This window comes from Nannobrachium achirus, assembly GCF_963921795.1.
Source record: "Nannobrachium achirus genome assembly, chromosome: 1".
Taxonomy (NCBI): Eukaryota; Metazoa; Chordata; class Actinopteri; order Myctophiformes; family Myctophidae; genus Nannobrachium; species Nannobrachium achirus.
In genome coordinates this window covers 44,561,057-44,588,134 of record NC_137810.1, presented here as the reverse complement: position 1 = coordinate 44,588,134, position 27,078 = coordinate 44,561,057, and the positions used below count along the sequence as shown (strand labels likewise).

The 27,078-nt window shown below is 44.8% G+C and overlaps 1 protein-coding gene across 1 annotated transcript in view; it reads left to right on the top strand.

Moving 5' to 3' along the window:
* The window catches only part of LOC308293462 (receptor-type tyrosine-protein phosphatase S-like), a 300,110-nt gene that overhangs the window by 76,317 nt on the left and 196,715 nt on the right, over window positions 1-27,078 (top strand). The window contains exon 2 of the mRNA XM_080735995.1: window positions 8,730-8,956. Within this exon, the coding sequence (XP_080592121.1) occupies window positions 8,860-8,956 (97 nt within the window). The 5' untranslated portion in view covers window positions 8,730-8,859. The remainder of the gene's footprint in view (window positions 1-8,729; window positions 8,957-27,078) is intronic.

The following is a 27,078-nucleotide window of genomic DNA, read 5'->3' as shown; positions in this document are numbered from 1 at the left end:
ACATCCAAAAACGCCCGGATCTCTCCCAATTTATTATTGCAGTGAGTGACACGCAACTCATTTTGGGTTTTAAACAGACAGTGGGGCCAAAGGACACAGGCTAACGAGCTACAACTTCATTTATACTCCATCCGTGACGCGTTGTCAGCTTATGGAGCAGTTCTCTTTTTAGGTGTTTTAGGCAAAGCCACATAAATCAGGCTTACTTACCAGGTTAAACTCTTAACCTGCTAGAGGGCTAAATCGCTGGCTGTCCAACATGATCTATCAGGGGAAGGTGGTCTAAAGCTGTCTTTGGACCGGCAGGATTCAAACGGGACATTTTTCACCAGGGTCGTCCCAGTTAGGGAGCTCGGCTCCCTCTATTTCCTCCGCCGGCCGATAGCTAAACGTTAGCAGTGTGGAATGTCTGGAACCCAGTTGCTTTCAGGACTTCTTTTAATGAACCCGAGTATTGCTTTTAATCCAGTGTGACAGGAGATAAACAAGGAACAATCCTAGATAATATTAGCAAAATAGCTCTTAAAGCATTTGCATCGCTTTACGCGGAAGAGCCAGGAGGGTGGAGTTTTTAACCACATCAGGGCAAAACCACGAAACCACACACATTCTCGTACCCAGACGCATTCCGCACTAAACACTGTTAAATACTAATCTTCCTCCTCTCTTCTCTCGCGTTCCCCGTCTTTCACATGCGAACTCGTTCAACACCATGCTATACGCAGCTTACTCTCGCCCTCTCTGTCTCTATCTCTCTCTCTTTACAGCTTCTCCAGCAGCAGCCTAACTGCTCCCGGAGAAAATCTTTATTTGGCCCAAAACAGGCCTTGAAAGCAGTAATTTTCTCTCAAGGCTTGGAGACATTAAACATATATTCTTTTGATCTTCCCTCCATCCATCCGTCCTCACACAGACACACACACACACACACACACACACAGACGCTAGTGATATCAGTAGTCACGACCAGACCTAAGTCTATAGCTGCATGTGAAGTGCAGCGAAGCGTCGGCAGCGCGCTGTTCATTAGTATGTTTTCTCCTGGCCTCAGGGCACTGGGAGCTGTGAGGTGTTGGATCTTCTTTGGTGAAATATGAACTTCATGTCTTTACAGTGGAGCGGACACGTGTGAAGTTGTGTGTGTGTGTGTTTGTAGTGCCTCAGTGAGTGTAAAAGTAGCTCAAAAGAGTGGCTCAAAGTCTCTGCCTGAAGACCAAAAAGCCTGATATTATCTCCCCCGGGTAGTGGTTGAGAGGTTTGACTTGAATCCCGGGTGTTAAGCATGGCTCCCATTCTCAGCTCGGACAGTCTTTATGAACATCCTATGTTTTAATTTAACTCAGAGAGTACAGGTCCATTTGGTTACATCCGTATGCTCTCGGAATTGCAAATGGATAAATTAACAGAAAGTAACACTGGTGATTGTACTGTAACACTGGTGATTTTACTGTCATGCAAGACACATGCCCACACACACACACACACACACACACACACACACACACACACACACACACACACACACACACACACACACACACACACACACACACACACACACCTGGGGTCGCCTGCGTTTCCTTTCTCAGGCAGCATAATGGAACGTGTGTTTGCATCAATAATTCACAGGGTAGTGATGTGAATTAAGAGCCATTACCCGTGTCAGAGCGAGTAGCCCGCTGGTTAACTACTGATTGCCTGCAGAAAGCACTCCAGCCATGTTGGACCCGACACTAAAACCCAGCTGAGGAGGACTGAACCAGAGCTGCAACTAATGTTTAAAAAAAATGAAAAATAAAACAATTGTGAAAATAGCAGATCTACAAGCTCACATATTTCCTTCTTTGTATGACAAAGAATATGGCTTAAGTAGTTAACAACATCTTTTAACTTTTCTTTAGGTTCAAGAATGAGTTATTTAAAAGCTATAAAATAAATGTGGTGTGTGCGTGCATGCATGTGCATGTGAGAGGCCGGTGTAATTTGGGCGAAGCTTAGATTGCTAGAGAGAGTAATGGCTGAGACCGGGGCTTCTGCAGCACCAGTAGTGTGGTTAAATAATTGATGCTGGGAGGAGGACACTCCTGGAGGTGTGTTTTGCATGGTGCCAGTGTCAGCTGAAAAACAGGGGTTCTCTCCACGGATCTCACAGTGAACGTCACCACCTCAAACACTCACAGCTTTAACTTACAGTAAGAGGCTAGCGGGGAGAGAGAGGGGGACATCATTATAATGTTAAATTCATTAATTTATTCATCCGGGGAGGTTTTGCTGAGCTCGTACGCGGCAAAAAGGAAAGAGTGTTTGTTTAACTCTGGGGGTTTTAAGAATGGATCCGTACGGGTGCTAGTTAGCGGTCCCGGAGTTAAAACAACACCGCGGGTTTTACTGTGACATGCTCTTCTACCGCACGACCTTCTTCCATTGTTCACTTGGCAGATATTCCACAGGCTTTTCTGTAGTTGGCCGCTGAGCAGTTTTAGAGGATTAAGTGCCTTGCTCAAGAGTGCCATTGATTTGTCATTGATTTCCCCCCGCACAGATTTCCACTAATGGGATTCGAACCCATGACTCCCACTGTTAAAAACCAGAACATTTTCCTCACTGTTTCCAAAACCTGTTCTTGCATGGAATCAATGAGCTGAACATAGCTTCTAGCTATACAGAGGCGTCAATTGGGTATGGCAAGGTATGGCAGCTGCCATACCTTGGCTACAGGGGAAACAAATAAAATGTACTTCTTGCTAAGGTATGGCAACATGACTGGTGTCTTGCATGCGCGCCTTCGCGCGCATGCAAGACACCAGTCATGTTGCCATACCTTAGCTTTTGCTGAACTGACGCCACTGTAGCTATAGCGCCTCAATGGATGTTAACCTTTTTGCAAACCCTGGCACTTAACCACTTTCAACCTTGGCGTCCCTGTTTTAGGCATGTTGTTGTTGTAAAAAAAAGAAAAATCCCCCAAATTGTTCTCCCAGGATTTTCCAAAAATAGTGAAAATAGTGGCCGGTTTGGCTGGGAGAGCCATGGAAAACCCAAGTTGCTGCTGGAAGTGGTGTTAGTGGGCCAGACCCGTAGGGGTCAGCTTTCCCTCTGGTCATAATAACAGCTGCCCCGCCGGTACAGTGGGAGGGGTCATTTTGGATGAGACATTAAACCCAGGTCCTGACTCACTGCGGTCATTAAAGATCCCGTGGCACTTTGTATCTCAAAGAGTAGGGCTTTCCCCAGTGTCTTTGGCAGACATGCTTCCCAACCTGGCTTTCTCCATCTGGCCACATAATCCTCCCCCAGTGCAACTGGCTCATTGGTTCCGTCTCCCCTTCTCCCCCTTCCGCCTCAAACTGAGGTGTGGTGGTGAGCGTTCTCTGGCTCAAAATGTCTGCCGCGCGTCGCCCAGGTAACCCACGGTTGGTGGTGGTTAGTGGTGGAACTAGTACACACACTTTTTACTGAAGTAAAAGTATCACTACTGTACTGCAATGCAGAAACACTCTGTTACAAGTAGGTGTCCGGAATTTAAAAAATGACTTGAGTAAAAGTACAAAAGTATTGGTGTCAAAATGTACTTAAAGTACAAAAGTAGAAAGTACGCCAACGGTTTTGGACATACAAGGTTTTCACCCGACAACGACGATATACTAATGACTGATGGACAATGGGCATGAGTATGTATTATAATGAATGCAGACTCACATCCACACATAGACCAAAGGAGGGGTCGACGAAAAAACATTAGTTCCCGCGGGTGCTAATGAGTCCTTTCTTTTCTAATGTCAGACACAAAACAGCAGGCCTTTTCCGGAGTCGTCCGAGGACACATCACATCCGGACCAGTGAACATTTATCAATTAGCGTTTTCTTTCACGAGCCGGGCCTGTGAGAGCCCGGGAACGGCCAGGGGAATGACGAGTGTTTTTTTTTTATGAATCGATTAGCCTCCCTGCTAACAGTACCGGAATGCTAAACACCTTTTATCCTCCACCTCTCTCTCCCCTCTCTCTCTCTCTCTCCCTTCTCTCTCTCTCCCGTCATCCCTCTACATCTCTCTTGGGGGACTCGGGAGGCTGTGGCTTTTAGCGAGAATTCTTTCCCGTTGAGGTGCTAATAGCAAGAGGAAGTGGCGTTGCGTGTGTGACCCCAGGGCTACTTTAGACACACTTTAGCATGTCTGTCTGTTGAGGTCTGTCTGTCTCTGGCATCTGTCGGGTGTTTGGTTTGCTCTGTACTTTTCCCTCTACACCAAATATGATCTGCATCCGATGCCGATGAGATTTGGTAGAGAGTGAAAAAAAGACTGTATCAAGTACGTATATTGTAAGTACGTTTTACCAATAGAGGGTTTAAATGGTACCGGATATGCAGCTCGGCAAATAAAAGGTGAATTGATCCCAGTGCATGACGGAGGACGATATCACGATAAATTAAATCTCCATGATACGATTATCGTGAGTGTTTTTTATCACGATAAACGATAATATCGCTTATCGTCCCATCCCTAGTAGGTAGGCTATAGCGTCGTTGTTGTCCCCCAGAATAGGGATGCTGGGATTCAAGTCAAGGGGTTAAGAGCTGCTATGGTGTTTATTATGCTTTTATGTTTCTCAATTATCTGTCTCTACCCATCTGTCTGTCTCTCTGTGTGCCTGCCTACCTTAGTTTATTTCAGCTGGCCATTGCAATCCAGTTGTGTGAGGTAGCATCAGGCCACTCTTGTGTGTGTGTGTGTGTGTGTGTGTGTGTGTGTGTGTGTGTGTGTGTGTGTGTGTGTGTGTGTGCGTGTGCGTGCGCGTGCGCGTGCGTCAGTGCGTGCGCGTTTGATTTGGAGGAGGTCCACCACTGCGGGCCCCAGGCTACATGCACTAAGTGCTGTCCAACAACAATAGCTCCTGTAATTGCGTTGGAGGTTCATGTTAGCAGCAGCCGGGACTGGCAGCAGCAGCACAGCGGAGGCAGCAGCACAGTGGAGGCTGGGCTGTGCTGTGCCCCCAAGGGGAGGGTCATAAATCAGAGCCCCACATGGGTTGCACTTCCTCTGGGCTCGGAGAGAGAGAGAGAGAGAGAGAGAGAGAGACGCCCCCCCTCGTTGCCCTTCCTCCCCGCAGAGATTCCTCCACTACTCCAGCATTGTTTACCTACCGCCGGAACACCAAGGCCTGTCAGTCCTCTCTAAAGCATGAGCGATGCGGAACATCGCTTTATATCGCCGTTATTTTTTTAATGGCATCGGTATAGCGGCGAAACAGCCCAACTGACCTGGTGTTGCTATTTGGCATTGTGACATTGTCATTATTTTCAAGTTTCTTTCAAAACGACCCTAACCCTTAAAGATTGGCGATTCTTGAAGTGTGTGTGTGTGTGTGTGTGTGTGTGTGTGTGTGTGTGTGTGTGTGTGTGGTTGTGTGTGTGTGTGTGTGTGTGTGTGTGCGTGCTGTTGTGTTGAAAGATGAGCCTGGGCTCTGAAGGGCAACCCACTCATCTCTGACATGTCGCCCCACAAAAGACCCATTGTTAGAGTCATCCCTGTGTGTGTGTGTGTGTGTGTGTGTGTGTGTGTGTGTGTGTGTGTGTGTGTGTGTGTGTGTGTGTGTGTGTGTGTGTGTGTGTGTGTGTGTGTGTGTGTGTGTGTGTGTGTGTGTGTGTGTGTGTGTGTGTGTGTCAATATACACATACGAATGCTGGCAAACAAACGAAAGGGTTGTATACATAAAGGAGGCGGTATATGTCTGTACATGTATAGCGCAGTGTGTTAGTGTCAGTATATATTCCTATATTATACTGTATATACTGTATATACTGTGTGTGTGTGTGTGTGTGTGTGTGTGTGTGTGTGTGTGTTGAGACACCCTGCAGCCAGGCAGAACCTTCATTGTGTAGGCGTGTGTTGCGGCACGCTGTCTGAGGTACTCGGTTTACGCCGTGATTAGCTGTGGGTTTCTTCCCCCCCCCCCCCCCCCCCCCCAATTTCTGGCAAAAACAAAGGTTCAGCCATGCCCCCGGTTCCACTAACCCCAGCGTGTATGTTAACCAGTTCCACGCTGTTAGCACAAATCCACTATCCCCTCTTACTTAGCAGGCGGACACAGCTCAAGAAATCCGTTTCTTCCTTCTTTCCTTTCTGTCCGTTAGCATTTTATCTGGGCAGCAGAAATGAGCTTTGAAACTCTTTTTGGAGACGGTGCATTGTGTGAAGAAAATACTGTTGCCAGTATATTTTATAGCAGCAGGCGGAAACACACGCCGAGTTAGAAAACCGAGGTTTGCGATTCAACAGTGGGATTCTCAGCAGAGTGCTAAACCCCCCCAAAAAAAAAACGTTTTACTTATTTATTATTTGGCTCGCATCGCAATTGCAAAACGCTTACGCTGCTGCTTGTGCGTTTCGGCACACGTTTGACTGTGCCGAAACGCTTACCTTTTTATTTATTATTGTCTTCCTACTGTGATGTGAGCCAACTTAGTGAAATGGGAGAGCAGTTTGTCTTTCCTTGGCTTGGAAATGTGAGATGTGCTGCCTTTCTCATGAACAAACACTCTTTCACCCACAGGCTGCGTGGTGTGAAGGTGTACAGCAGTGGTTCTCAACCTGTGGGTCAGGACCCCCGAGAGGGTCCCCAGTCCCTACATGATTTTGGCAGGGAGGGACGGGGGTCCCCAGATGATGATTTTAATATCCTAACTAGAAAGAAAGAAAGGAAAAAGGCCATTACTGCATCGAAAGCAATCAACAAACTCTACTATCAAAAGTGGCCAAATTATTGTCAAATAATATAAGAAGGGCAAATATTCCACAGATATTTTATGCTGTTGCTGTTTGAATGTGAAGATGAAAAAGCCTTTTTTGTGATGATTGACTGTAGATTCAATCAGCGTTCTCCCAGGCAAGCTTTCAAACGGATCTATAAAGGAAACGAGCTAGAAAAATATCAAGTGAAAATAAAATGTTGCATCTTAAGTTGTTTCAACTAATACATATATGCATCAGTATGGGTCCGATAAATCAGGCAAAGCAATACAAAATAAAGCACAGTTCATGAAGTATGCATTGTTGCGTTCTGCACTTAGAATCACAGTTATAACGATGTGTGAGGTAAAGCCTATTGGGAAACTTATAGGCTCGATTTAATCGTGCAAATAATCGGTTATTATGGGATATTAGTAAAAATGTCAATATTGTGCAACCCCAGCACTGAGACATTGCACACCACAGCACCGCTGTTCACATTCGTGTCACGAATCTCCCGTCTGTGTCGACCTCTCAGTCTCCATACAGCTGTGCTCTCTCTCTCTCCCTCTCTCTCTCTTTCTCTCTCTCTCTCTCTCTCTCTCTGTGTCTCTCTCTCTCTGTGTGTGTCTCTCTCTCTGTCACACTGTCTCTCTCTCTGTCTCTCGCTATCTTTTCCTCTCTTTTGTTCTCTTTATTCCCATCTTTTTAATTAAAGTGTGTATAACCGCACACTACTACACAGTACACATATCAATGAGCACCACAAGAATATGTGAGCGCATGTGTGTGTTGCGTTTGTGTCTGTGCGTGTGTGCTCACGTGCGCGTGTGTGTGTGCGCGCACGTGTGTGTGTGTGTGTGGAAGGGGGGATAATAGCAATTTGGATGAAAACAAAGAGAGGAGTTGTGGGACATCAGCGAGCGTCTGTCTAATTACAAGGTGCTGAGATAAGCAACGCAGAGACCAGATCAGGATGTTAAAACACACTGCACACTAACTGTGGAGGAGGAAACTGCTTTAGTGTGAGGAGAGATGGGGGGGGAGGTGGGGTGTGTGTGTGGGGGCATTATCAAAAGATACTTTACTTCTATTAGATTAAGACCCCAAAACCTAGTTTTCAGCCACAATTTCTCTTCAGCTGTTGTAATCACTTGAACCCTAGGGATCCCTAGTCATTTGCGAAAACAGACGATCTACAAGCTCACGATGCGGTCTGGCTCTGTGCGGTCTAGGCATAACATGGTTTGGACAGGTTTTTCCCATCTACATCAAATTTCTTTGCCAAAAATAGCCGATCTTCAAGCTCACAAGAGCTCATTTTGGAGAGTCTAAACAAAGTTAGGGCTGTTTTGACTGCGTCTGTGCCTTTAAGACCTTGGAGTTGAGAAAGTATTGGAGTCATGGGGTTGCAGGTGTCAGATGAACGACTGGGACGATGGATTGACGTCTGCAGTGCTCATTAGTGAGCCTGTTTGTTCTACAAAGCTTCATGTGAGAACACCTGAAAGAGGCTCAAGATCACACGGAGCAAAACAACCGCCTGTACTGACGTGACAAAACATGAAGCCTTTTTGCAGTCTACATCAGTGGTTCTCAATCTTTTTTTGGCTGCACTACCCCCTTCCACTCATTTCTGAAGCCAAGTACCCCCTTCACCTGACTGTTGCAAAATTTACATCAAACGTCCAGTTCCAATGCCAAATTATGTTCAAAATAAAACCAGCACAATGGCAAATAAACCTTGCGTTCTATTCAGTAACACTTACTCGTCAAGTTATTTATTTATTTGGTTTAGAAATGTACAGATGAGCAGGTTCACACAAACTCTGTCAATGCTTTGACTGCCGGGTTAAGATGGGTGGGCTGCCAACACTTTTTTTCAAGTTGGCACTGATCCAGAAGAGTTTGCGAACCAACCTGGGTCGTGTCAGATAATTTCCCGTCATCTCTTGACAATCTCAATCTAACCTCTCCATCTCCTGTTTGTTTCCCCCTACAGATTGCTGAGCCATCCCGCGCCAAGACTCTCCGGCCCCTCGCTGCCCAATCCGGGCCTCGGCTCGAACGGCCAGGTCGAAGGTCAGCTCCGCCCCTCCCGCCCCACCACCACCACCCTGACCGGAGCCAAGATGGCCGCCAGCAGCGGTGTCCCAGGCCCCTCCCTGACCACGGCCCTGCTGGCCCTCGGCACCGTGTCGCTGCTCCTCGCCGGATCTCATGCCTTATGTAAGCACACTGCTACTCTCACCTTCACTTAGAGATCTACCTTATGAAACACACTGCTACTCTCACCTTCACTTAGAGATCTACCTTATGAAACTCACCTTCACTTAGAGATCTACCTTATGTAAGCACACTGCTACTCTCACCTTCACTTAGAGATCTACCTTATGAAACACACTGCTACTCTCACCTTCACTTAGAGATCTACCTTATGAAACAAGCTGCTACTGTCACCTTCACTTAGAGATCTACCTTATGAAACACACTGCTACTGTCACCTTCACTTAGAGATCTACCTTATGAAACACACTGCTACTCTCACCTTCACTTAGAGATCTACCTTATGTAAGCACACTGCTACTGTCACCTTCACTTAGAGATCTACCTTATGAAACACACTGCTACTCTCACCTTCACTTAGAGATCTACCTTATGAAACACACTGCTACTCTCACCTTCACTTAGAGATCTACCTTATGAAACACACTGCTACTCTCACCTTCACTTAGAGATCTACCTTATGAAACACACTGCTACTGTCACCTTCACTATTCTTTGTAGAGCTCACACAATATGACCAAGAGCACTTCCAAGTGTACACTTTTACAAAAATATGTCAAAACACTCATCCTCCCCTAGTGCGCTCACATGACTGGCAATGCACACACACACACACACACACACACACACACACACACACACACACACACACACACACACACACACACACACACGTACATGTAGGACACGTGCTTGGCCTTTATGTAAAGCTCACTACAGCTTAACTAGAGCCTGACGTAATTTGTTGAGCTCTTACCTGGGGTAGCCTACTTTGATGAGGCACTTTGTAGATACCAGGCATAGTTTGTAGAGCTACTTGTACAGCTCTGCCGGGTTACTTTGGACTAGCTGGCCGTAACTCTGGACTCAGTAAACCCCACCTGGGTTACTTAGTAGTGCCTCATCTATCTGGGGAATGTTGTTTCGCTACTCTTCCATTAAGATATTTAGACTCTGATGTTGGGAAGGATGCGTACTGGTTGTCATGTAGCCCTGCTGGAAGCTCATGTGTCCAATATGTCCCCAGGGGCCAAGTGGGGATTCCCCCTTGTATGAGCGGTAGATGTTTGATCTCTCGCATCCGAGACCGGGTTTTAAAATCCCGAGTGCTACAGTTGCAATTACCTCTCCCCGTCGGGAGTGGACATAAATAAAACTTACGGATTGTATCTTTAAAGTAGCTCCCTGGCCTTATAAGCCGCTACAATGCTGACTGCTGTGAACTCATCTCACCCCGTGTTCTGTGGTGAGTGGGTGAGGTGAGTTCAGCACATTTCACGTCTCGTCTCGATACCGGATCCGCATCCTAAAATGGAGAAACCACAGGAGAACAAATGGGATTGTTTGTGAGCGAGCTGCAGGAGTTCAGATCTGTGCTCTAGTCTATTCCAGGACTGCACTGTTGGTGGTTGCATCCAGCACAGGAAGTGGGATACGAATGAACGATACGAATGAACGAACGGGGACAAATGGAGAGGGCAGGGTGCCTGTGGTTAGAATCCCATGGAGAGATGGACAGACAGACAGACAGACAGACAGAGAGACAGACAGACACACCCTCCTGGGTTGGGTGGAACCTAAGTCTTTATATTTGTTGTGAGACACAGAAAACCTATTACTATCGCTGTGTGTGTGTGTGTCTCGACAGCTTATTTATTCATTCAAGTGCATGATGGTTGTAAGGGGAGAGACGTGCCAACAACATCGGACCGGGGAAGCGATCTTGCTCAATCAGACTTAAACGGACTGTTTTGCTTGTTGCATTGTCCGCGTCTATAAATGTATTCCCCTCTGCTCTCCATCCCAGCCACAAATCACAGCCTGCCTGCCACCAACAATAACGCTCAAGTCGAGTCTAGTCAAGCCACCTTTATTTGTGTATATCTCATTTTAAAACAACATACAATGATGATCCAAAGTGCCTTTCCAATCAAGAAAAACCACACAACTGTAAAATCCAGAGTGTTACTTAAACAAATGTAATTTAACACATGAACACTTACTGAGGATTTTGCTGTGTACTTACTTGCACACTATAGGAATGCGGGGCGGGTGCACAACTCACCGTGTATACAAAAATACATCACTATCTGTGTAGGACCAAAAACGGAACATACCATATTATGCATAATCTCAATGATTAAAATAACATAAACAATTTGAACTCATACTAGTGTGACGTACGCTGCATGGGCCTATGCATCAAAAATCCTTTTTTATGCTCTGAGGAAGACCCATGTCAAACGCCAATTAGTCTTGTAACATAATAACTACGTGCAGTGCAGTGCAGACCAGTCGAGTCCTCCAGTGCATGGGTCTTCAACAGAGGAACTGGGACCCCTAGGGAGTCCTCAGAGTCACTACAGGGGGTCCACCAAATCTTTGAGTGATTGAAAGTATTTTTTTTCTCCTTTTTTATATTAACCACTTGAACCATTGTGTCCATATTCAGAGAACTTTAGCCAAAATAGCCGATCTACAAGCTCACAATGTCTCGCAGCGCGAGGCGTTGTGAGCTTGTAGATCATTGAAGAACATTGAAGACCCCTGCTCCAGTGTTTTAGTTGGGTAGTCTCTCCTGAAGGATGCCTCAGTGTTATTCTCTCTGATCAGAAACCCAGCGTTGCCGGCTGCCACAAAATCTATATTAACATCAAAGCGAGAGAAATGCGTCTTTGTATTCTACATAAAGACCCCAGTTGAGTTTTATCTTTCTCGGTTTTTGCTTTTAATGGCTTTGACTTTTAAAATAAACAAACAGCTTCGTTCTGCTGCACCCGCAGTATAGCTGACAGAGAGACAAACTAGGACATCACAAGAGGGCTGGGGGAAAAAAAGACATTTCCAGAAAGGACAGATGACTGTTTAATTTCACAGTGAGGAGGACACCCTGTTCACCTTGTACTGTACTGTGCTCTCTCTGTAATGAGACGGTTTGGCTTTGTTGGCTGCGTCCAAGCACTGACGTCAGTTCTCCAGTTATTATAGGCGCTGAGCTCAGGACTCGTGATGTGCAACTGCAATGTGAATTAGTATAAATGTGATGTCACGCTATGGTTAACCGCGGATATGACCAAGAGAACTTCCAAGTGTACATTTTTACAAAAAGATGTCAAAACACTCATCCTCCCCTAGTGCGCTCACATGACTGGCAATGTACACACACACACGCGCGCGCACACACACACACGCACGCACGCACACACGCACACGTACGTACATACATACGTATATGTAGGACACGTGTCGTGCATGGCAGACATTCATAGCAAGATGCACACCTACAAACTACAGATGTATTGCATTGATTGTTGGACATGCACACACACAACATACAAAACATGTTTGTGCACACACACACACACACACACACACACACACACACACACACACACACACACACACACACACACACACACACACACACACACACGCACGCATGCTTTCAAAGACATACACACAACACACAATAGAGGCAGAGGTTTGTTAGAAGCAGGATTTTTTTTCCGTGGGCTTTTTTCATCTTTTGATTAAAAATGTCTCCCTTCTCAATGTGATTTATGAAAGACATGAGGAGGGACACAGAGAGAGAGAGAGAGAGAGGAGGGGCAAAGTGAGGCAGGGAGGGAGAGAGAGACAAGAAAATGACATCATGCTTTTAGCTAAAGCTGTCGCTGTGCGTGCGTGCGTGCGTGCGTGTGTCCGCCCGCGTGCGTGTGTGAAAGAGTGGTGTTGATGACGAGAGAGAGAGAGAGAGGAGGAAGGTCTCCTTGTCCCCTTCAGATCAGGTGGGACTGAATATAATTGGAAGACTGCAGCACCCCTGGGCTAACTGTGTAAGTCTGAGTGTACGCAAACGTTCATCAAATTGTGTGCGCATTTGAGCGTGTGTGTGTATGTGTGTGTGTGTCTGTCTGTGTATCAAAGAGAAAGGGAGAGAACCCGAGACAGTATTTCTCTGAGAGTGCGCCTGCGTGCGTGCGTGCATGTTTGTGAGTGTGAGAGAAAGGTGCATGTGTATGGATTTCTGAGAGAGAAACCCCTTTCCCACAGCCTGTTCAAGGAGTGAATGGTATACGCCATTATTCCACCCCGTTGTTCTGTAGAAAAGGTACCCTATGCCCACAGAATGGGCGGCCATTGTTGTTACACGGTCAAATCTGGAGAGAAGTGGGTAAAAGGAGAGAGAGAAAAATAGACAGAGAAAGACAGACAGACAGATCTCCATATATGGGCAGAGCAGCCAGAAAGTGGCAGACAGATTGGGTGTGGGTGTGTGCCTGCGTGTGTGTGTGTGCGTGTGTGCGTGCGTGCGTGCGCGCGTGCGTGCGTGCGTGCGTGCACATATTCCCATAAGTGTGAATGCCTGCATGTCAATGGGTGCAAAATGTGGGTCGTGCGTGCGTGCTTGTGTGTGTGAGTTTGACGTATGACAAGGCAGGTATGATTTGGTCTTAACCCTAACCGCACCCCTCACAAAGCAAGACTAAACCAGCCCTAAAATCCCAGCCAGAAGATTGCTTCCCCTCTGGTCAGTAATTACGCTCTTTTGTCAAGTTACAAGCGTTTCAAAATCTACCCTGAGACCGCCTTGTCGCCGCGGGGGGTGGGGGGCACGTCTTCCAAAGTCTAAAATTGTTCGACCTCAGGGGAGCATGAGTGTGCTCGTCAAATTTCATTGCAAGCTGTCTATTGTAGAATTACAAGACAATTTATATCTGGTGTGCTAGTAGTGGCCTCAGGATGCTTGATTGATTGACTGAGTACTTTATTAACATTTTGGTGGTACGATTATACAATGGTGCTTAAAGGATAGCACAAAATGCCCTAGGGCAAGGGGTCTTCAAAGTTTTCAGGCCAAGGGCCCTTTATTTGAGAGAGATGAAGCAGGGACTCCCCACAATCTGTTCATAGATTCCATATAGTTTCATTGTTTGACAGCACGATCATCAGTGTATTTTGGATTCATGTTAATGTGTGTTTTCAGATATTTAACCACTTGAGCCATCAATACTTAATAAACTTGACCTTTCACTATGTACTTAGTCTGCTCTTTTCCCCCTCTACACCAAACCTCGTTGCCGAAAATAGCCGATCTACAAGCTCACAATATTTATTTTTTTATCCCACGATTTCGTAACCCATTTTCACCTAGTGCCAATTGCCTATGTAATCCTGGGCTCTGCTCTCCCTCTGCCGCGCCTGGGGAGACAACGGACTGACCTCATGCATTCACCTTCTACGCATGAGTAGTCCAAGTTGCTTCTTTTCACCTGACAGTGGGGATTTCCCCGGTTTGGACGTAGCGCGTGGAAGGAACACGTTATTCCACCCAGTTCCTTTCCCCTCCATCAGGCGCCCTGGCTGGCCAGGGGGAGGCATTATAGAGACCAGCATTACTGCATGTTTTTGTGAGGGTATCTACCCTAGGAGACACGGGGAGAACATGCAAACTGCACACAGAAAGCCCCTATATCGCCAACCCCACCTATAGGAGCCCACCTAGCATTTTGAAGTGGCACCGCCCCAGCCCAGCCCTCCTACCAGGACTGAGTATCTCATCACCTCCGCGGCTCCGGCTCTGGATTTGTTCTGCACCATTTGTCTCTTAAGACGCAGCTTAGAGGAGCATTAGGAAAACAAAACCAAGAGGAGTTTCTCTGGATAAATAAACCTAGAGGAGAGGAGGCCTGCCCTTAGGGTTCACTGTTTCTAAATCTACTGCAGTGCTCTGTGTGTGTGTGTGTGTGTGTGTGTGTGTGTGTGTGTGTGTGTGTGTGTGTGTGTGTGTGTGTGTGTGTGTGTGTGTGTGTGTGTGTGTGTGTGTGTGTGTGTGTGTGTGTGTGTGTGTGTGTGTGTGTGTGTGTGTGTGTGTTTGTGTGTGTGTGGCTACAACTTTCCCATTGTTTTCATTGGCTGTGGTCCCATTTTCCATCTCTATCTCGCTCTCTCTCTCTCTCTCTCTCTCTCTCTCTCTCTCTCTCTCTCTCTCTCTCTCTCTCTCTCTCTCTCTCTCTCTCTCTCTCCCCCACCCCCAGTACATGTACATCAGAAGTGATATCTCATATCTCACTCGTTCTTTTGGCCGGAAGGAACAACAAAAATCACTCAAAATGGTTCTTAGATACAGAACCTCCCTCTCTCTCTCTCTCTCTCTCTCTCTCTCTCTCTCTCTCTCTCTCTCTCTCTCTCATTGTTTGTCGGCTTGAAACCATCTATGTAAGGTTTTGATGAAGGAAGGGAGGCGTTCTCCTCCGCCCAATCAAAAACCTCCTTAGTACAGCACATGCCTCTTCTAAGTCCACAGTAAAGGTCGTTGCACACTGCTGCGTTTTTTTCGGCCGTCGGAGCGAATTTCAGAGCGTGTGAATAAAATAATCGACCTCATGTTATGTCAATCACTGTCAAAGTTAAAGGGGGGCCTTCAAATTTAAAAGTTTGAAAACCAATTAGAGCATGGGTCTTCAACAGGAGGTCCTCAGCGTCACTACAGGGGGTCCTCCAAATCTTCCAATCCTTTTTATATTAACCACTTGAACCTTATTGTCCATATTCTGAGAACTGTAGCAGATCTCCAAGCTCTGTACGTTCATTTCAAGGCTGCTCAACAGTGTCACTTAGCGGTAGGTTGCTATTGAGGCCAGACATATGGACAAACACACTCGGGTCACTTGTTGGAGCGACTGGCAGCGCTCAAAAAGTTCTTCATTTAATGGCTAGCGTAGCTTGTCACCTTGTGTCGGGAGCAAAGAACAACACTGCCTGGGCCATCCATCAAGACCCCTTGAAATGTCATTCAGATTCGGCTCATTTCTAATCAAATCTAATGTAGTCTAATCTAATCTGACTGTAATCTAATGCGATGCTGTTAATCCAATCTAATATCTAACATAATGGCATATTTAAGTCCACTATCAGCCCGGCTATGAGGCATGAATGCAATATGAATGCATAATGAAACTCTTAAGCATTTTCTGGCAGAAAGGATGTGGTTGCACCGACCTCTGTGAGTTGAACCGCTCCAGAAGCTTCTCGCTGCCAGACATGAGTGGTGAATGGCACGAGTCCCCCTCTTTTCCGAGGCTTTGGACCTCAGACGGGCGTAGTTTCGATGTTGGGTTTAGGCGTGGTTTTTGTGAGGTTAGGGGTTAATACTCACCTCCTCAGAGTCCACCTCACTGCCCGTATAGCACTTCACCTAGTTTTGGAGCGGTGCCTCAGTGCTCCAACACTTGACCGAGTGTGCATGTGGATGGTGTATGTATGCGGAATGGGGACTGCCCCATTATGTCGAACTCCCGTTGGGTGGAACACCATCGCCAAGTTAGCTACTCACCAGCTTCGGCCATTTAGCTAATCACCCGACGTCACGGTTACTGAGGTTAGGGTTAGGTTTAGGCATAGTTTTACTGAGGTTAGGGTTAAGGAATAGGTTTTGGTGGTCGGACCAAAGGGTGTTCGACTTAAGGACATGTTACCGTGGGGAATACCACTGGGTGACCAAGTGGCGCTGTTGAGCAACCTTGAAATTAATGGGCAACACAAAATTCATATGAAATTAACTTTTCTACCATTTTTTGTGGTCATATGTTCAAATACTGGATTCTGATTCTGATTTTAGATTGATGCTATAGGTTCTAGGTTTACCTGGGAGGCAATACACTGTCTCTGAGTCCGCATTTGATGTATGTCTTTCTTTGCTTATTGTATGTTGCTAAAATGAATGCTTATATTTAAGGTTTAGACATAGCTTTTGCTAGCTTAACTTTGGGGTTAAGCATATTATATTAGGCATAGGCATATTAGTCTCGAAATGTCAAACTCTAAAATAAACTTTGGATAGGCAGCTTTAAAAGCTTTTAAAATACAAGCTTAGGGTTAGATAAAAAAATTGGCTGTCCTCCGCCCTCAAAGATTTTTAACCGCGAGTGGCACTCGGCTCTCTGAGCGTATTTATTTTAGTTTATTGTAAATATGTAGTGTCTCGTTGCAAAAACCACACGAGTGACAATTTTGAGGCCTTTTTCTTTGGCCCACGCAGCTATAGTTCTTGCATCGGACATTTATGGTGTTCAGTGAGTCTCCCCCTGACCCCCTCAGGGCCTCTGAAAACTTGTTAAAGCTTGTTTTAAATGGCCCACGGCGCCCTGGAGTCTCAGCCACTTCAGGCCACAACAGAACCGTCCACATAATGGTGACCTCCTTTCTTTCTAATCTGGTTTGTGTCACTCAGAAAAAACAAACAAATACAACCCCTAAAAACAAAAAAAAACCTGGGTGTTTAGTTTAAACTGTGAATATGGACCTTTACGGGTCAGTTTTCAGACTTTTGAGTTAAACCCGGGTTAACCACATGAGCCCTAGACAGTGTCCCTATTCTGGGGCTAACCAAAGAAATTGCAGGCACTACAAAAGCTCACAACACGTTGTGTTGCAAGCTTGTTGATTTGGCAAGAGTTTTGGTGTAGAGAGAGTAGAGAGTACACACAGTCGTCACTCACAACTGATTTTATTAATTTGGATTCCATTGAAGACATGCTGGCAATAGAAGACAGTGGTTCTCAACCTGTGGGTCGGGTCCCCCAGGGGGATCCCCAAATTATTTTGGGGGGTCCCCAGATGATTAGCTTAATGTGAAACATTGTTTTCTCACTCAACAGTAAACAAACCAACATAAAGTTTAAGTGTATAGAGGGTATTTGCACATTTCTAAATGGACAATTTAAGGACGTTTTAGTTCCTCTAAAATTGTCAAATATTAGAGGCGGAAATTGTGAAAATAGCCGATCTACATGCTCACAACGCCTCGCGTTCACGTTGTGAGCATGTAGATCTGCTATGTTCACAATAGAACCGTGTTATACAAAATGTAATGCCTCAACTCTTAGTGCTCGTCAGGGTGGGTGGGTGGGGTGGGGGGGTCCCAGTTAAAATATGATTATTTTCGTTGAGAACCACTGTTCTATGGAATCGTGTTGTGTGCAGATGCATTGAGAGCTTGTATTTTCAGAGCTTGTATTTTCAGTAGCCTAAGCCTAAGTCTGTGATTTCTTCAATCGGTTGGCAGTATTTAGTATGATGGCATACTATATTTGACATATTGTGTTAATTCTTTAGGAAACGGCGGTAGTGTGGGAGGCTCCTTTCACACCTTTTTTTTTCCAGGCATGAGATTTTATTTTGCTTTAATCCTTGAGGGTTTAAGTGGTTGACCTGACACTCAGGATTTTAACAGCGTCAGTGATTACTGGCTAGTATATGGTGTATATGTATACATGGTCATCTGATGTTTTTATGATGCTCTAGGTGGGTTTAGCAGCCCCGACACCCAGGACAAATAAATGCTTGTTATGTGACAAGTGTTATTTATAAGTAGACGCTATGAAGTGTTATGGTGGTCTGTCCAAGTGGTTATACATGATCATTATAAGGGCTGTTATAATACGTTGTTATAAGTCATTGTTATAAGTGTTGCTTGTATATAAGTCAGTGGTTTTCAACCAATGGTCCGGGGACCACCAGTGGTCCTTGAGGGTTCAAGGACCACTGGTTGAAAACCACTGTTATAATTACAGTAAGTGGTCGATATAAGTGGTTGTTTGTTATGGTACTTATAATGTTTGTTTGCTGTTAAAACTGCTCATTTGTTTCTATATGGTTGCTGTTTGTAATAAGCGCTGGCTGTTATAACTGGATGTTGATATAAGTTGTTGATATAAATCAGGGACGTGCTGGCCATTGGAAAAAGCGGGACAACTCCCGAACGGCCGGTTCATTCCAGGCCGGCCATTAGGAAAAAATTAAAAATAAAATGTCGGCCTTCGTTCCATTTTGGGGGCTGGGCGGCCAACAAAGTAAATCGTCACTGTCGGGCAGAAACCTTGTATCTCCAAGTTTCAAATTTATAATTTTATTTTGCAAAGCAAAGCCCTGCTTCATCATACAAGGCCGTCGCACAAAAGTAGTGAAAACAGCAGATCTACAAGCACACAACGCCTCGCGGTGCGAGGCGTTGTGTGCTTGTAGATCGGCTGTTTTCACTAGTAAATCATTTTTAAAATGATAAATACAAAACAAACGGTTTTGGACGTACAAGGTTTCCACCCGACAACGACGAAATATAACTCATGGAATTGGCCCACTGGCTTGTCACTTGTCATGATCTGAAATGGCAAATCTTTGAGTAGCAGCAGCGCTATATGAAGAGATCTCTCTCCATAGTGAGCAATGAGGGCCTCTGCAACTCTTTTTCCCGGGCTGAATCAGGGGCACAGCACGTCCCTGATATAAATGCTTGTTTGTTATAAGTGGCTGCATTAAGAGGTTGTCGTGACTCATGTTGGCCCACTGGCCGGCTCTTGTAACTGTAATTGGCTGGATGTCTTATCAATGGAGGAGAGGCTCAATCATTTATTTTCCTTTTGAAGCCGTCGAATGAGAAACATTTTGATGGCCTGTACAGTAATTTTCTTATTTGCTGTCTGTCGTCGTAACCATCTCTCTCATCGCGGTCTGTACGCATGTTTCTCTTTTGGAGCGTTCTCTCTCTAACCCCAATCAATCATGTTTCTGTTTCTCACTCTCTCCCTCTACAGTATCTTTCTCTATACAATAGTTTCTGTCGGGCAGAAACCTTGTATCTCCATAATTATAGTATACTTTTTGTAAATTAATGCTCACAACGCGTTGCATTGCGTGTTGTGAGCTTGTAGATTTTTACTACTATTTCCATTACTTTTAACCAATGAATAGTATTAACAAGACCGTGTGACTACATAATAAGTGATCCTTTTTTCCATTTACTGTTATTTCCAAGTAACAGTTTAGGACAAGGTTTCCAATATTCATAATATTCTTTTTACACACTCCTCCCTCTTTATCTTCACAAATCAAATGACATGATTGGACCACTGCTGCTGCCAAGTTTAGTGCAGACTCATTTAATGTGTACTTGTAGCCCCCCTGCTGTTGGGGACTCTGGCCAACACTCGGCTGCTTCAATAACGCACACACACAACACACACACACACACACACACACACACACACACACACACACACACCGTGTTCAGGGGTGGGGGGGGGGGCGCACAGGGAGGGTGATATTTGTTACTGCACATATTCCTACGGGCTGGGGCAGCACCTTTATTGGCAGGAAGAGTAGGATGGAGGCTCAATGTCCTCCTGGTAGGTAGGGTTGGGTATCGTCAGCGATACTTTTAATGGTATCGATTCAATGACGTCGATACTATCGGTATCGGTTCACGTAAAAACAAACGATACCTTGTTTCGATACTTTTGAATGCACCCCTTGCCGGTCGCATCTGTAAAATTGGGCTACTGAGAGTTTAATGACTGCTTTAGTAGGCTACACTCGTTACTGTGAAAATAGCCAAGAATAGCCTATAATGTTTATTATTATGATAATGATCCAACGTCTATAAAATAGCCCATAGAAAAAGGCAAATAATAATTATAATAATAATAATAAATAAAAAGTATCGAAAATGGTATCGAAAAAGGTATCGTATCGATTCCCAGGTATCGAAAAAGGTATCGTATCGATTAAAAGGTGAACGATACCCATCCCTACTGGTAGGTGAGCTAGTAGGGTACAACAGCAGTGACAACACACAAACATGTGTGTGGGGAGGAATTAATTGGCTTAATGACTAAATTGAGGAGAAAAAAGGGTTAAATGCAAAAAAACAAAAAAACAAAACAAATGCTACTTTTTTAAGATTTGTTTTTGGGACTGGAAATGGTGAGAGAGATGGGGCAAGCAGTGGCAAGCAGCAAAGGTCGTCGGGATCGGGACTCGAACCTGTGACACATTGCGAGGTGTTTGGCCAATGTTTAATTTGTCATTTTAGATTTTAGATTTTAAATTGACACTTTAGAAATGTGCAAAATACCCTCTATACACTTAAACTTTATGTTAGTTTGTTTACTGTTGAGTGAGAAAACAACGTTGCATATTAAGTTAATCATCTGGGGACCCCCCCAAATAATTTGGGGACCCCCTGGGGGTCCCAACCCACAGGTTGAGAACCAGTGGTGGAAAAAGTATTCAATTGTTTTACTTAAGTAAAAGTATCGAAATGTACTTAAACTACCTAAAGTAAAAGTACAAAATGTTTGAAAATAGCAGATCTACAAGCTCACAACGCGCCGCGATGCGACGCGTTGTGAGCTTGTAGATCGGCTATTTTCAAATAGCCACTGTATGAAATAGGACTAAAGTGGTTTATGTATGTTTTAATTTATTATCATTTATATCTGCAAAGTAACTAGTAACTAAAGTTAAATAGATGTAGTGGAGTAAAAGTACAATATTTGGATCCGAGATAGTAGAGTAGAAGTAAAAGTATCGGAAACTGGAAATACTCAAGTAAAGTACAAATAGCTCAACGGTGTACTTAAAGGAGCTATAGTCAACTTTTTCATTGTAGGTGTACATCCTAGTCTACAGACTAGGATGTAAACAAAGTACGGGCCCTGTAAATGTAAACAAAGGGCCAAAATGATTATTTTATCATTATTTTACGCTTTTTGTGGTCATTTTTTAATTGAAACACATATATGAAGCTTATTTTTTTATAAAATATTTTCGAAACATTATTTTTATTTTAGCATCCGTTTTTCAAGAAAAAGTTGACTATAGCTCCTTTAAGTACAGTACTTAAGTAAATGTACTTACTTTACACCACTGTTGAGAACCAGTGAGGTAGTGGTAGGTAGAGATCAAACTGTGCTCCATCCAGCTCCTCTGCCGGTGGCGGCAGGCGCACATCGCTTATTTCTGTCTCTTTTCCCCCGTGCCGCCACGCTCCAGTAGCTTGAGTGATGTTGTGCGAGCGGTGTGTGGACTGACACAGCTGAAATACTACTGACTGATAGAGGTGTGTAAAATGAGCGAGAGCCCACACACACCTTTTCTGTTTCATTTAGAATTCTCCTCGCCACTCCAGAGGAGTCCTTGTGGCAGTGTGTAGCTTAACCACTTGAACCCTGGCATCCCTGTTGTGGGTCTAACATCAGCCCCAAAATATCAGATCTATAAGCTTGACGTTGTTGTAGTAAGATTATCGATCTGCTATTCTCATTTAAGTGTAGAACGAAGACGTCAGGGGTCCTAGTGTAGGGTCCACATCAGTGTGCCGACGGGCTGGTATCCCGACACTAAAACTAACCCTAACCCTAACCCTAAACCTAAACATAACCTCAGTTACCGTGACGAGTAACTAACCTGCCGACGCTAGTCGGAACAGCGGCCCGTCGGCATATTGAGCGGACCCCCCTAGTGTAGAGCCCTGAGTGACTTCCAGCACCAGTTTGCACCTCTAAAGATTAATATTTTAGGCATTTTAGGCCTCTCTCTCTCTCTCTCTCTCTCTCTCTCTCAGGAATTGAGAGCATTTCTTTCCCAACAGGTGAAAGGTATCCTTAGTCTTGTTGTGTTTCTCTCTCTCTCTCTCTCTCTCTCTCTCTCTCTCTCTCTCTCTCTCTCTCTCTCTCTCTCTCTCTCTCTCCTGCAACAATGGTTTCAATGGGACCAATTTGGACGTATCATGAGCGAGCTGACTTATAGCCATGGTGCAGTCTTGTGGTGGGGCAGAGTTCCGTACCGCCGGGCATTAGGGCTCCTCCAGCACTTGCACAGTGCTATACCCAGATTACCCACATCCTGTGGTCCCCCCCATGGGCCAACAAAAAACTGGTGCCCAGAAAAAGAAGGAGAAAAAAAAACCCTGCCTCATTTGGAGCGGAAGAGACAACACAACATGATGCAATACGCCACTGTCTGTCAGGTGGAAACCTTGTATGTCCAAAAGCCTTACTTTTCAGGTGATGGTAGAAAACCACCTGTTCCTTGTCCTGTGTAGTTATTATTTTGTCTCAAGCTCTAGTTAATACTTTTCATTGGTTTGATATTGATACAAATCCACAGGCACACTTAATTACTTTCAACATAGAGAAAATACCCGATTTGCAAACGCTTCGCATCTCGGCGCGAGGTGAGCTTGCAAATCGTCTACTTTCATTACTTTTGCACAAACACGCTTGGGCGACGAAGCAGGTTATTAATTTCTTCGGGTCTTCAATGTTTTCAGGCCAAGGACCCCTTAGTCGAGAGAGAGATGAAGCAGGGACCCCCACGACCCATACTGTAGATACCATCTAGTTTAGTTTCATTGTTTGACAGCACAATCATTTTGGGTTCATCTAAATTTGTGTTTCCAGATATTTAACCACTTGAACCGTCAAAATAAACTTGACCTTTCACTCTGTACTTAGTCTGCTCTTTTTCCCCATCTACACCAAAATTCTTTGCTGGAAATAGCCGATTTACAAGCTTGTAGATCTGCTATTTTTGGCTAAAGTTCTCAAAATATGGACGCTAGGGCTCAAATGGTTAATATAGAAAAGGAGAGAAAAAGCCTCTATCACACAAAGATTTGGAGGACCCCCTATAGTAACTCTGAGGACTCCCTAGGGGTCCCGGACCTCCTGTTGAAGACCCTTGCATTAGATACAAGGTTTCTGTCCGACAGCACAGAATAGGCAAAGAGTCTGATGGCAGAGCACGAAGAAACACGATTTATTTGAGGCTGGTCCTTTGCCGCCATGCAGCTCTCCCCTGGGACTCCACAGTTCCAGATACAGATTGTTGTTAGAACTAGAGTGAAAAACCTAAACCCCAAACCAGGGACGTGCTGGCCATTGGGAAAAGCGGGACAACTCCCGAACGGCCGGTTCATTCCCGGCCGGTCCAGGACGGCCATTAGGAAAAAAATTAAATAAAATGTCAGCCTTTGTTCCAAGTAAATCGTCACTGTCGGGCAGAAACCTTGTATCTCCAAGTTTCGAATTTATAATTTATTTCGCAAAGCAAAGCCCTGCTTCATCATACAAGGCCGTTGCACAAAAGTAGTGAAAACAGCAGATCTACAAGCACACAACGCCTCGCGGTGCGAGGCGTTGTTTGCTTGTAGATCGGCTGTTTTCACTAGTTTAAATAATTTTTAAAATGATAACTACAAAACAAACGGTTTTGGACATACAAGGTTTCCACCCGACAACGACGAAAAAAAAAAAAAAAAGGGCCTCTCCAACTCTTTTTCCCAGGCTGAATCAGGGGCCCAGCACGTCCCTGCCCCAAACTGACATAAAGAAAAGACAGAGACGTCTCCTTGATCAGAATGAGTTGTTCGGAGTCAGCGTTACATGTTTTTTTTACATCGCAATATTAGTTGACTTGTGGTCCTCAAGTCTGTAATCTTCTGCACAAGCAAACACAAAGAAACGTAGATGGAAGTGGAGTGGAGGAAAGAAAAAAATGATGTTCAGTTGATGGCCTGTTTTCAGTGTGTTTTCATTTGGTTCAAAGACTTTAATTGAACAACTGACAGTGCCTATGAAAATGAAGCCAAAAGACTTCCTGTTTGTGCCAGGGTCACCATCGGCGGTTTGAACAGCTGGAAAACACTGACCTTTTGGCAGTTATTTTAAAAAAGATAACAGTTTTTTTAACTCGATCTTAGATTCCATTTGCAGAGAAAACGGTTACAATTCCTCCTGTGATGACCAGTAACAGTAACGGCCCGAAATCACACCATCCGTGACCACCCTGCTCCTCCCCCCCTCCTCTCGAGACCTAATCCCAATTAACCTCTTGGCTTTTTTTTTTCCCTTTCTTTTTTTTCCAACTGAAAAAGCAATTGTTTCATTAACTCGTTAAGCTTCTCCACTGCCCAGACAAGCTGTGGAATGGCAGGGAGGTCTGGCTGAAAAAGGTGACCCGGAGGAATGAGATTATCCCCGAGCCACATGATGTTTGTGCCGCTGCCTTCCACGCCCTGCGTGTTGTTTACAACGCTAGGTCCAGTTTTTGCAATTCAGCTAACAGAATTTCTGCATTAACCCATTTAGAACGGGTACACATTTTGTGTTTCATTATTTTATGCTTTAACTATTGAAAAATAGCAGATATACAAGCTCACAGCGCGGCACCGAGTGCCGCGCTGCGAGCTTGTAGATCTGCTATTTTTGAAAAAGTCATGAAAATGTGTGCACATCTTTGAGTATATGTATTTTCAAAGCGAACGTTTGTAACTCAAATTTTGCTTCTGGGTGGTCCCTGGAACAAAATATTTTGAGATGGGGGTCCGTGGCCAAATAAATATAATTTTGGGGGTCCTTCACATGAAAAGGTTTGAGAACCACTGACATAGTAGTCTCTCAAGAACAGACTAACTGAGCTCCAGTTAAGTGAAAAGGACCTTTTCTTTGACGATGGCTGGCCAGATTGCTGACATAGAAACATAGGTTTTTCAAAAAATCTTAGAAGGATTCAAAAGACACTTTTCACGATTTTTCAAAAATAGCAGATCTACAAGCTCGCAGCGCGGCACTCGGTGCCGCGCTGTGAGCTTGTATATCTGCTATTTTTCAATAGTTAAAGCATAAAATAATGATACACAAAATGTGTACCCGTTCTAAATGGGTTAAATTCCATTTTTAGATAGAAAACGTTCTAAAGTATTGTCTTCACTGTTGTTTGTCTCAGTGAAGACTCCACAACACTTAAACCATGTATATTTAGTTTGACCGCAGTCCCCCGGGGCTCATTTGTCTGTCATCTGGACAATCACTTTGATAGGATGGACGCACACAAACGTATGATGCCTCTGGTCACAGCTGTCCGGCCGGTGGAGTTATAAAAAGAGTTGTTGTTGTTGCTGTGAAGCTATGGTCAACTACTGTACTTATAAGAGACCCTGGCTCATCATGACCTCCCTGCCTTTTTTTTAGAATAGGATAGAATACTTTATTGGTAACAGTAAAAAAGTACAGTATCTCCAATTAAAAGCACCAAAATGGAGCCGCAGCTTGTTTCCATTGTTGTCCAAAAGGCTGTCGTCCACCACATTTTTACTAATCTCTCTCACTTTGCACGCTGCTGGTGTTGCATGCTGTAAATAGCAGGATCTACAAGCTCGCAACTTGTCACATTCGTGATGCTTTGTGAGCTTGTAGATCTGCTATTTCCCTGAGCACGACACCAGCACACAACTGAAGCCAGCAAACACATCAGTTATTTGCCGTGATTAGATCAGAGCACCCAGGTCGTTCATCACCTGCGGCGAGGGGGGGAACGTGAGGTGATCGTCTTTCCATCAGACCAGGTGACAGTTGACAGTTGACACCACCAAAGCTTTCGCCCTGTCACAGACTTTTCGACGGGTTGTGAACTTGTGACTCTGTGGTTGGGGGTGGATGGGTGTCTGCTCGGGTCAGCTGACATCTTATTGAGGTTTAGTTTTTTTCTCAGATTTTTCTCTATTCTGGTATTATTTATTAGTTGACACTTGATCCAAACGATGAAACTCAACTGAGTTTGTTCTTTCTTTCTTCTCATTTTAGTAGGTTCCCCTACCAGGGCAACCAGACTATAGGCTAGTACTTTCTTTCTTTCCAGATAAACTTTATTTTGCCGCGCTACTCCTCCCACAGTTTTGGTGGCATGCTCTTGTATGTCAAATAATCGACCAGCTTCACAGGAATGGTGTGCTTGCATTTTGCTTAGAGATACGTTGTATAGTGGGCGCCCGCTGGCCTACTGGTCCAGGCGCATACCACATAGGCATTGATGCCTGACGGCGTCGGCGGTTCGATTCCCGATCCAGACGACCTTTGCCGCATGTCACTTCCCGTCTCTCCCCCCATTTTCTTTCAGTCTACCTGTCCTATCCAATGAATAAAAACAAATCTTAAAAAAAGAGATACGTTGTATAGGTTAATTATATTCATCTATTAGTTAATCAATTCTCCCCATTGAGTTGAATGGGAAAAAGTCTAATTTTAAGACGGAATTCATTTGCAAGTGTGACTCGCGTCACGGCATCCACACTTGCAATTTCCCAGGAACCCCCCCCCTCTCTCTCTCTCTCTCTCTCGCTGTGTGTGTGTGTGTGCTCGTGTGCGTGTGTGTGTGTGTGTGTGTGTGTGTGCTCGTGTGTGTGTGTGTGTGTGTGTGTGTGTGTGTGTGTGTGCGTGTGCGCG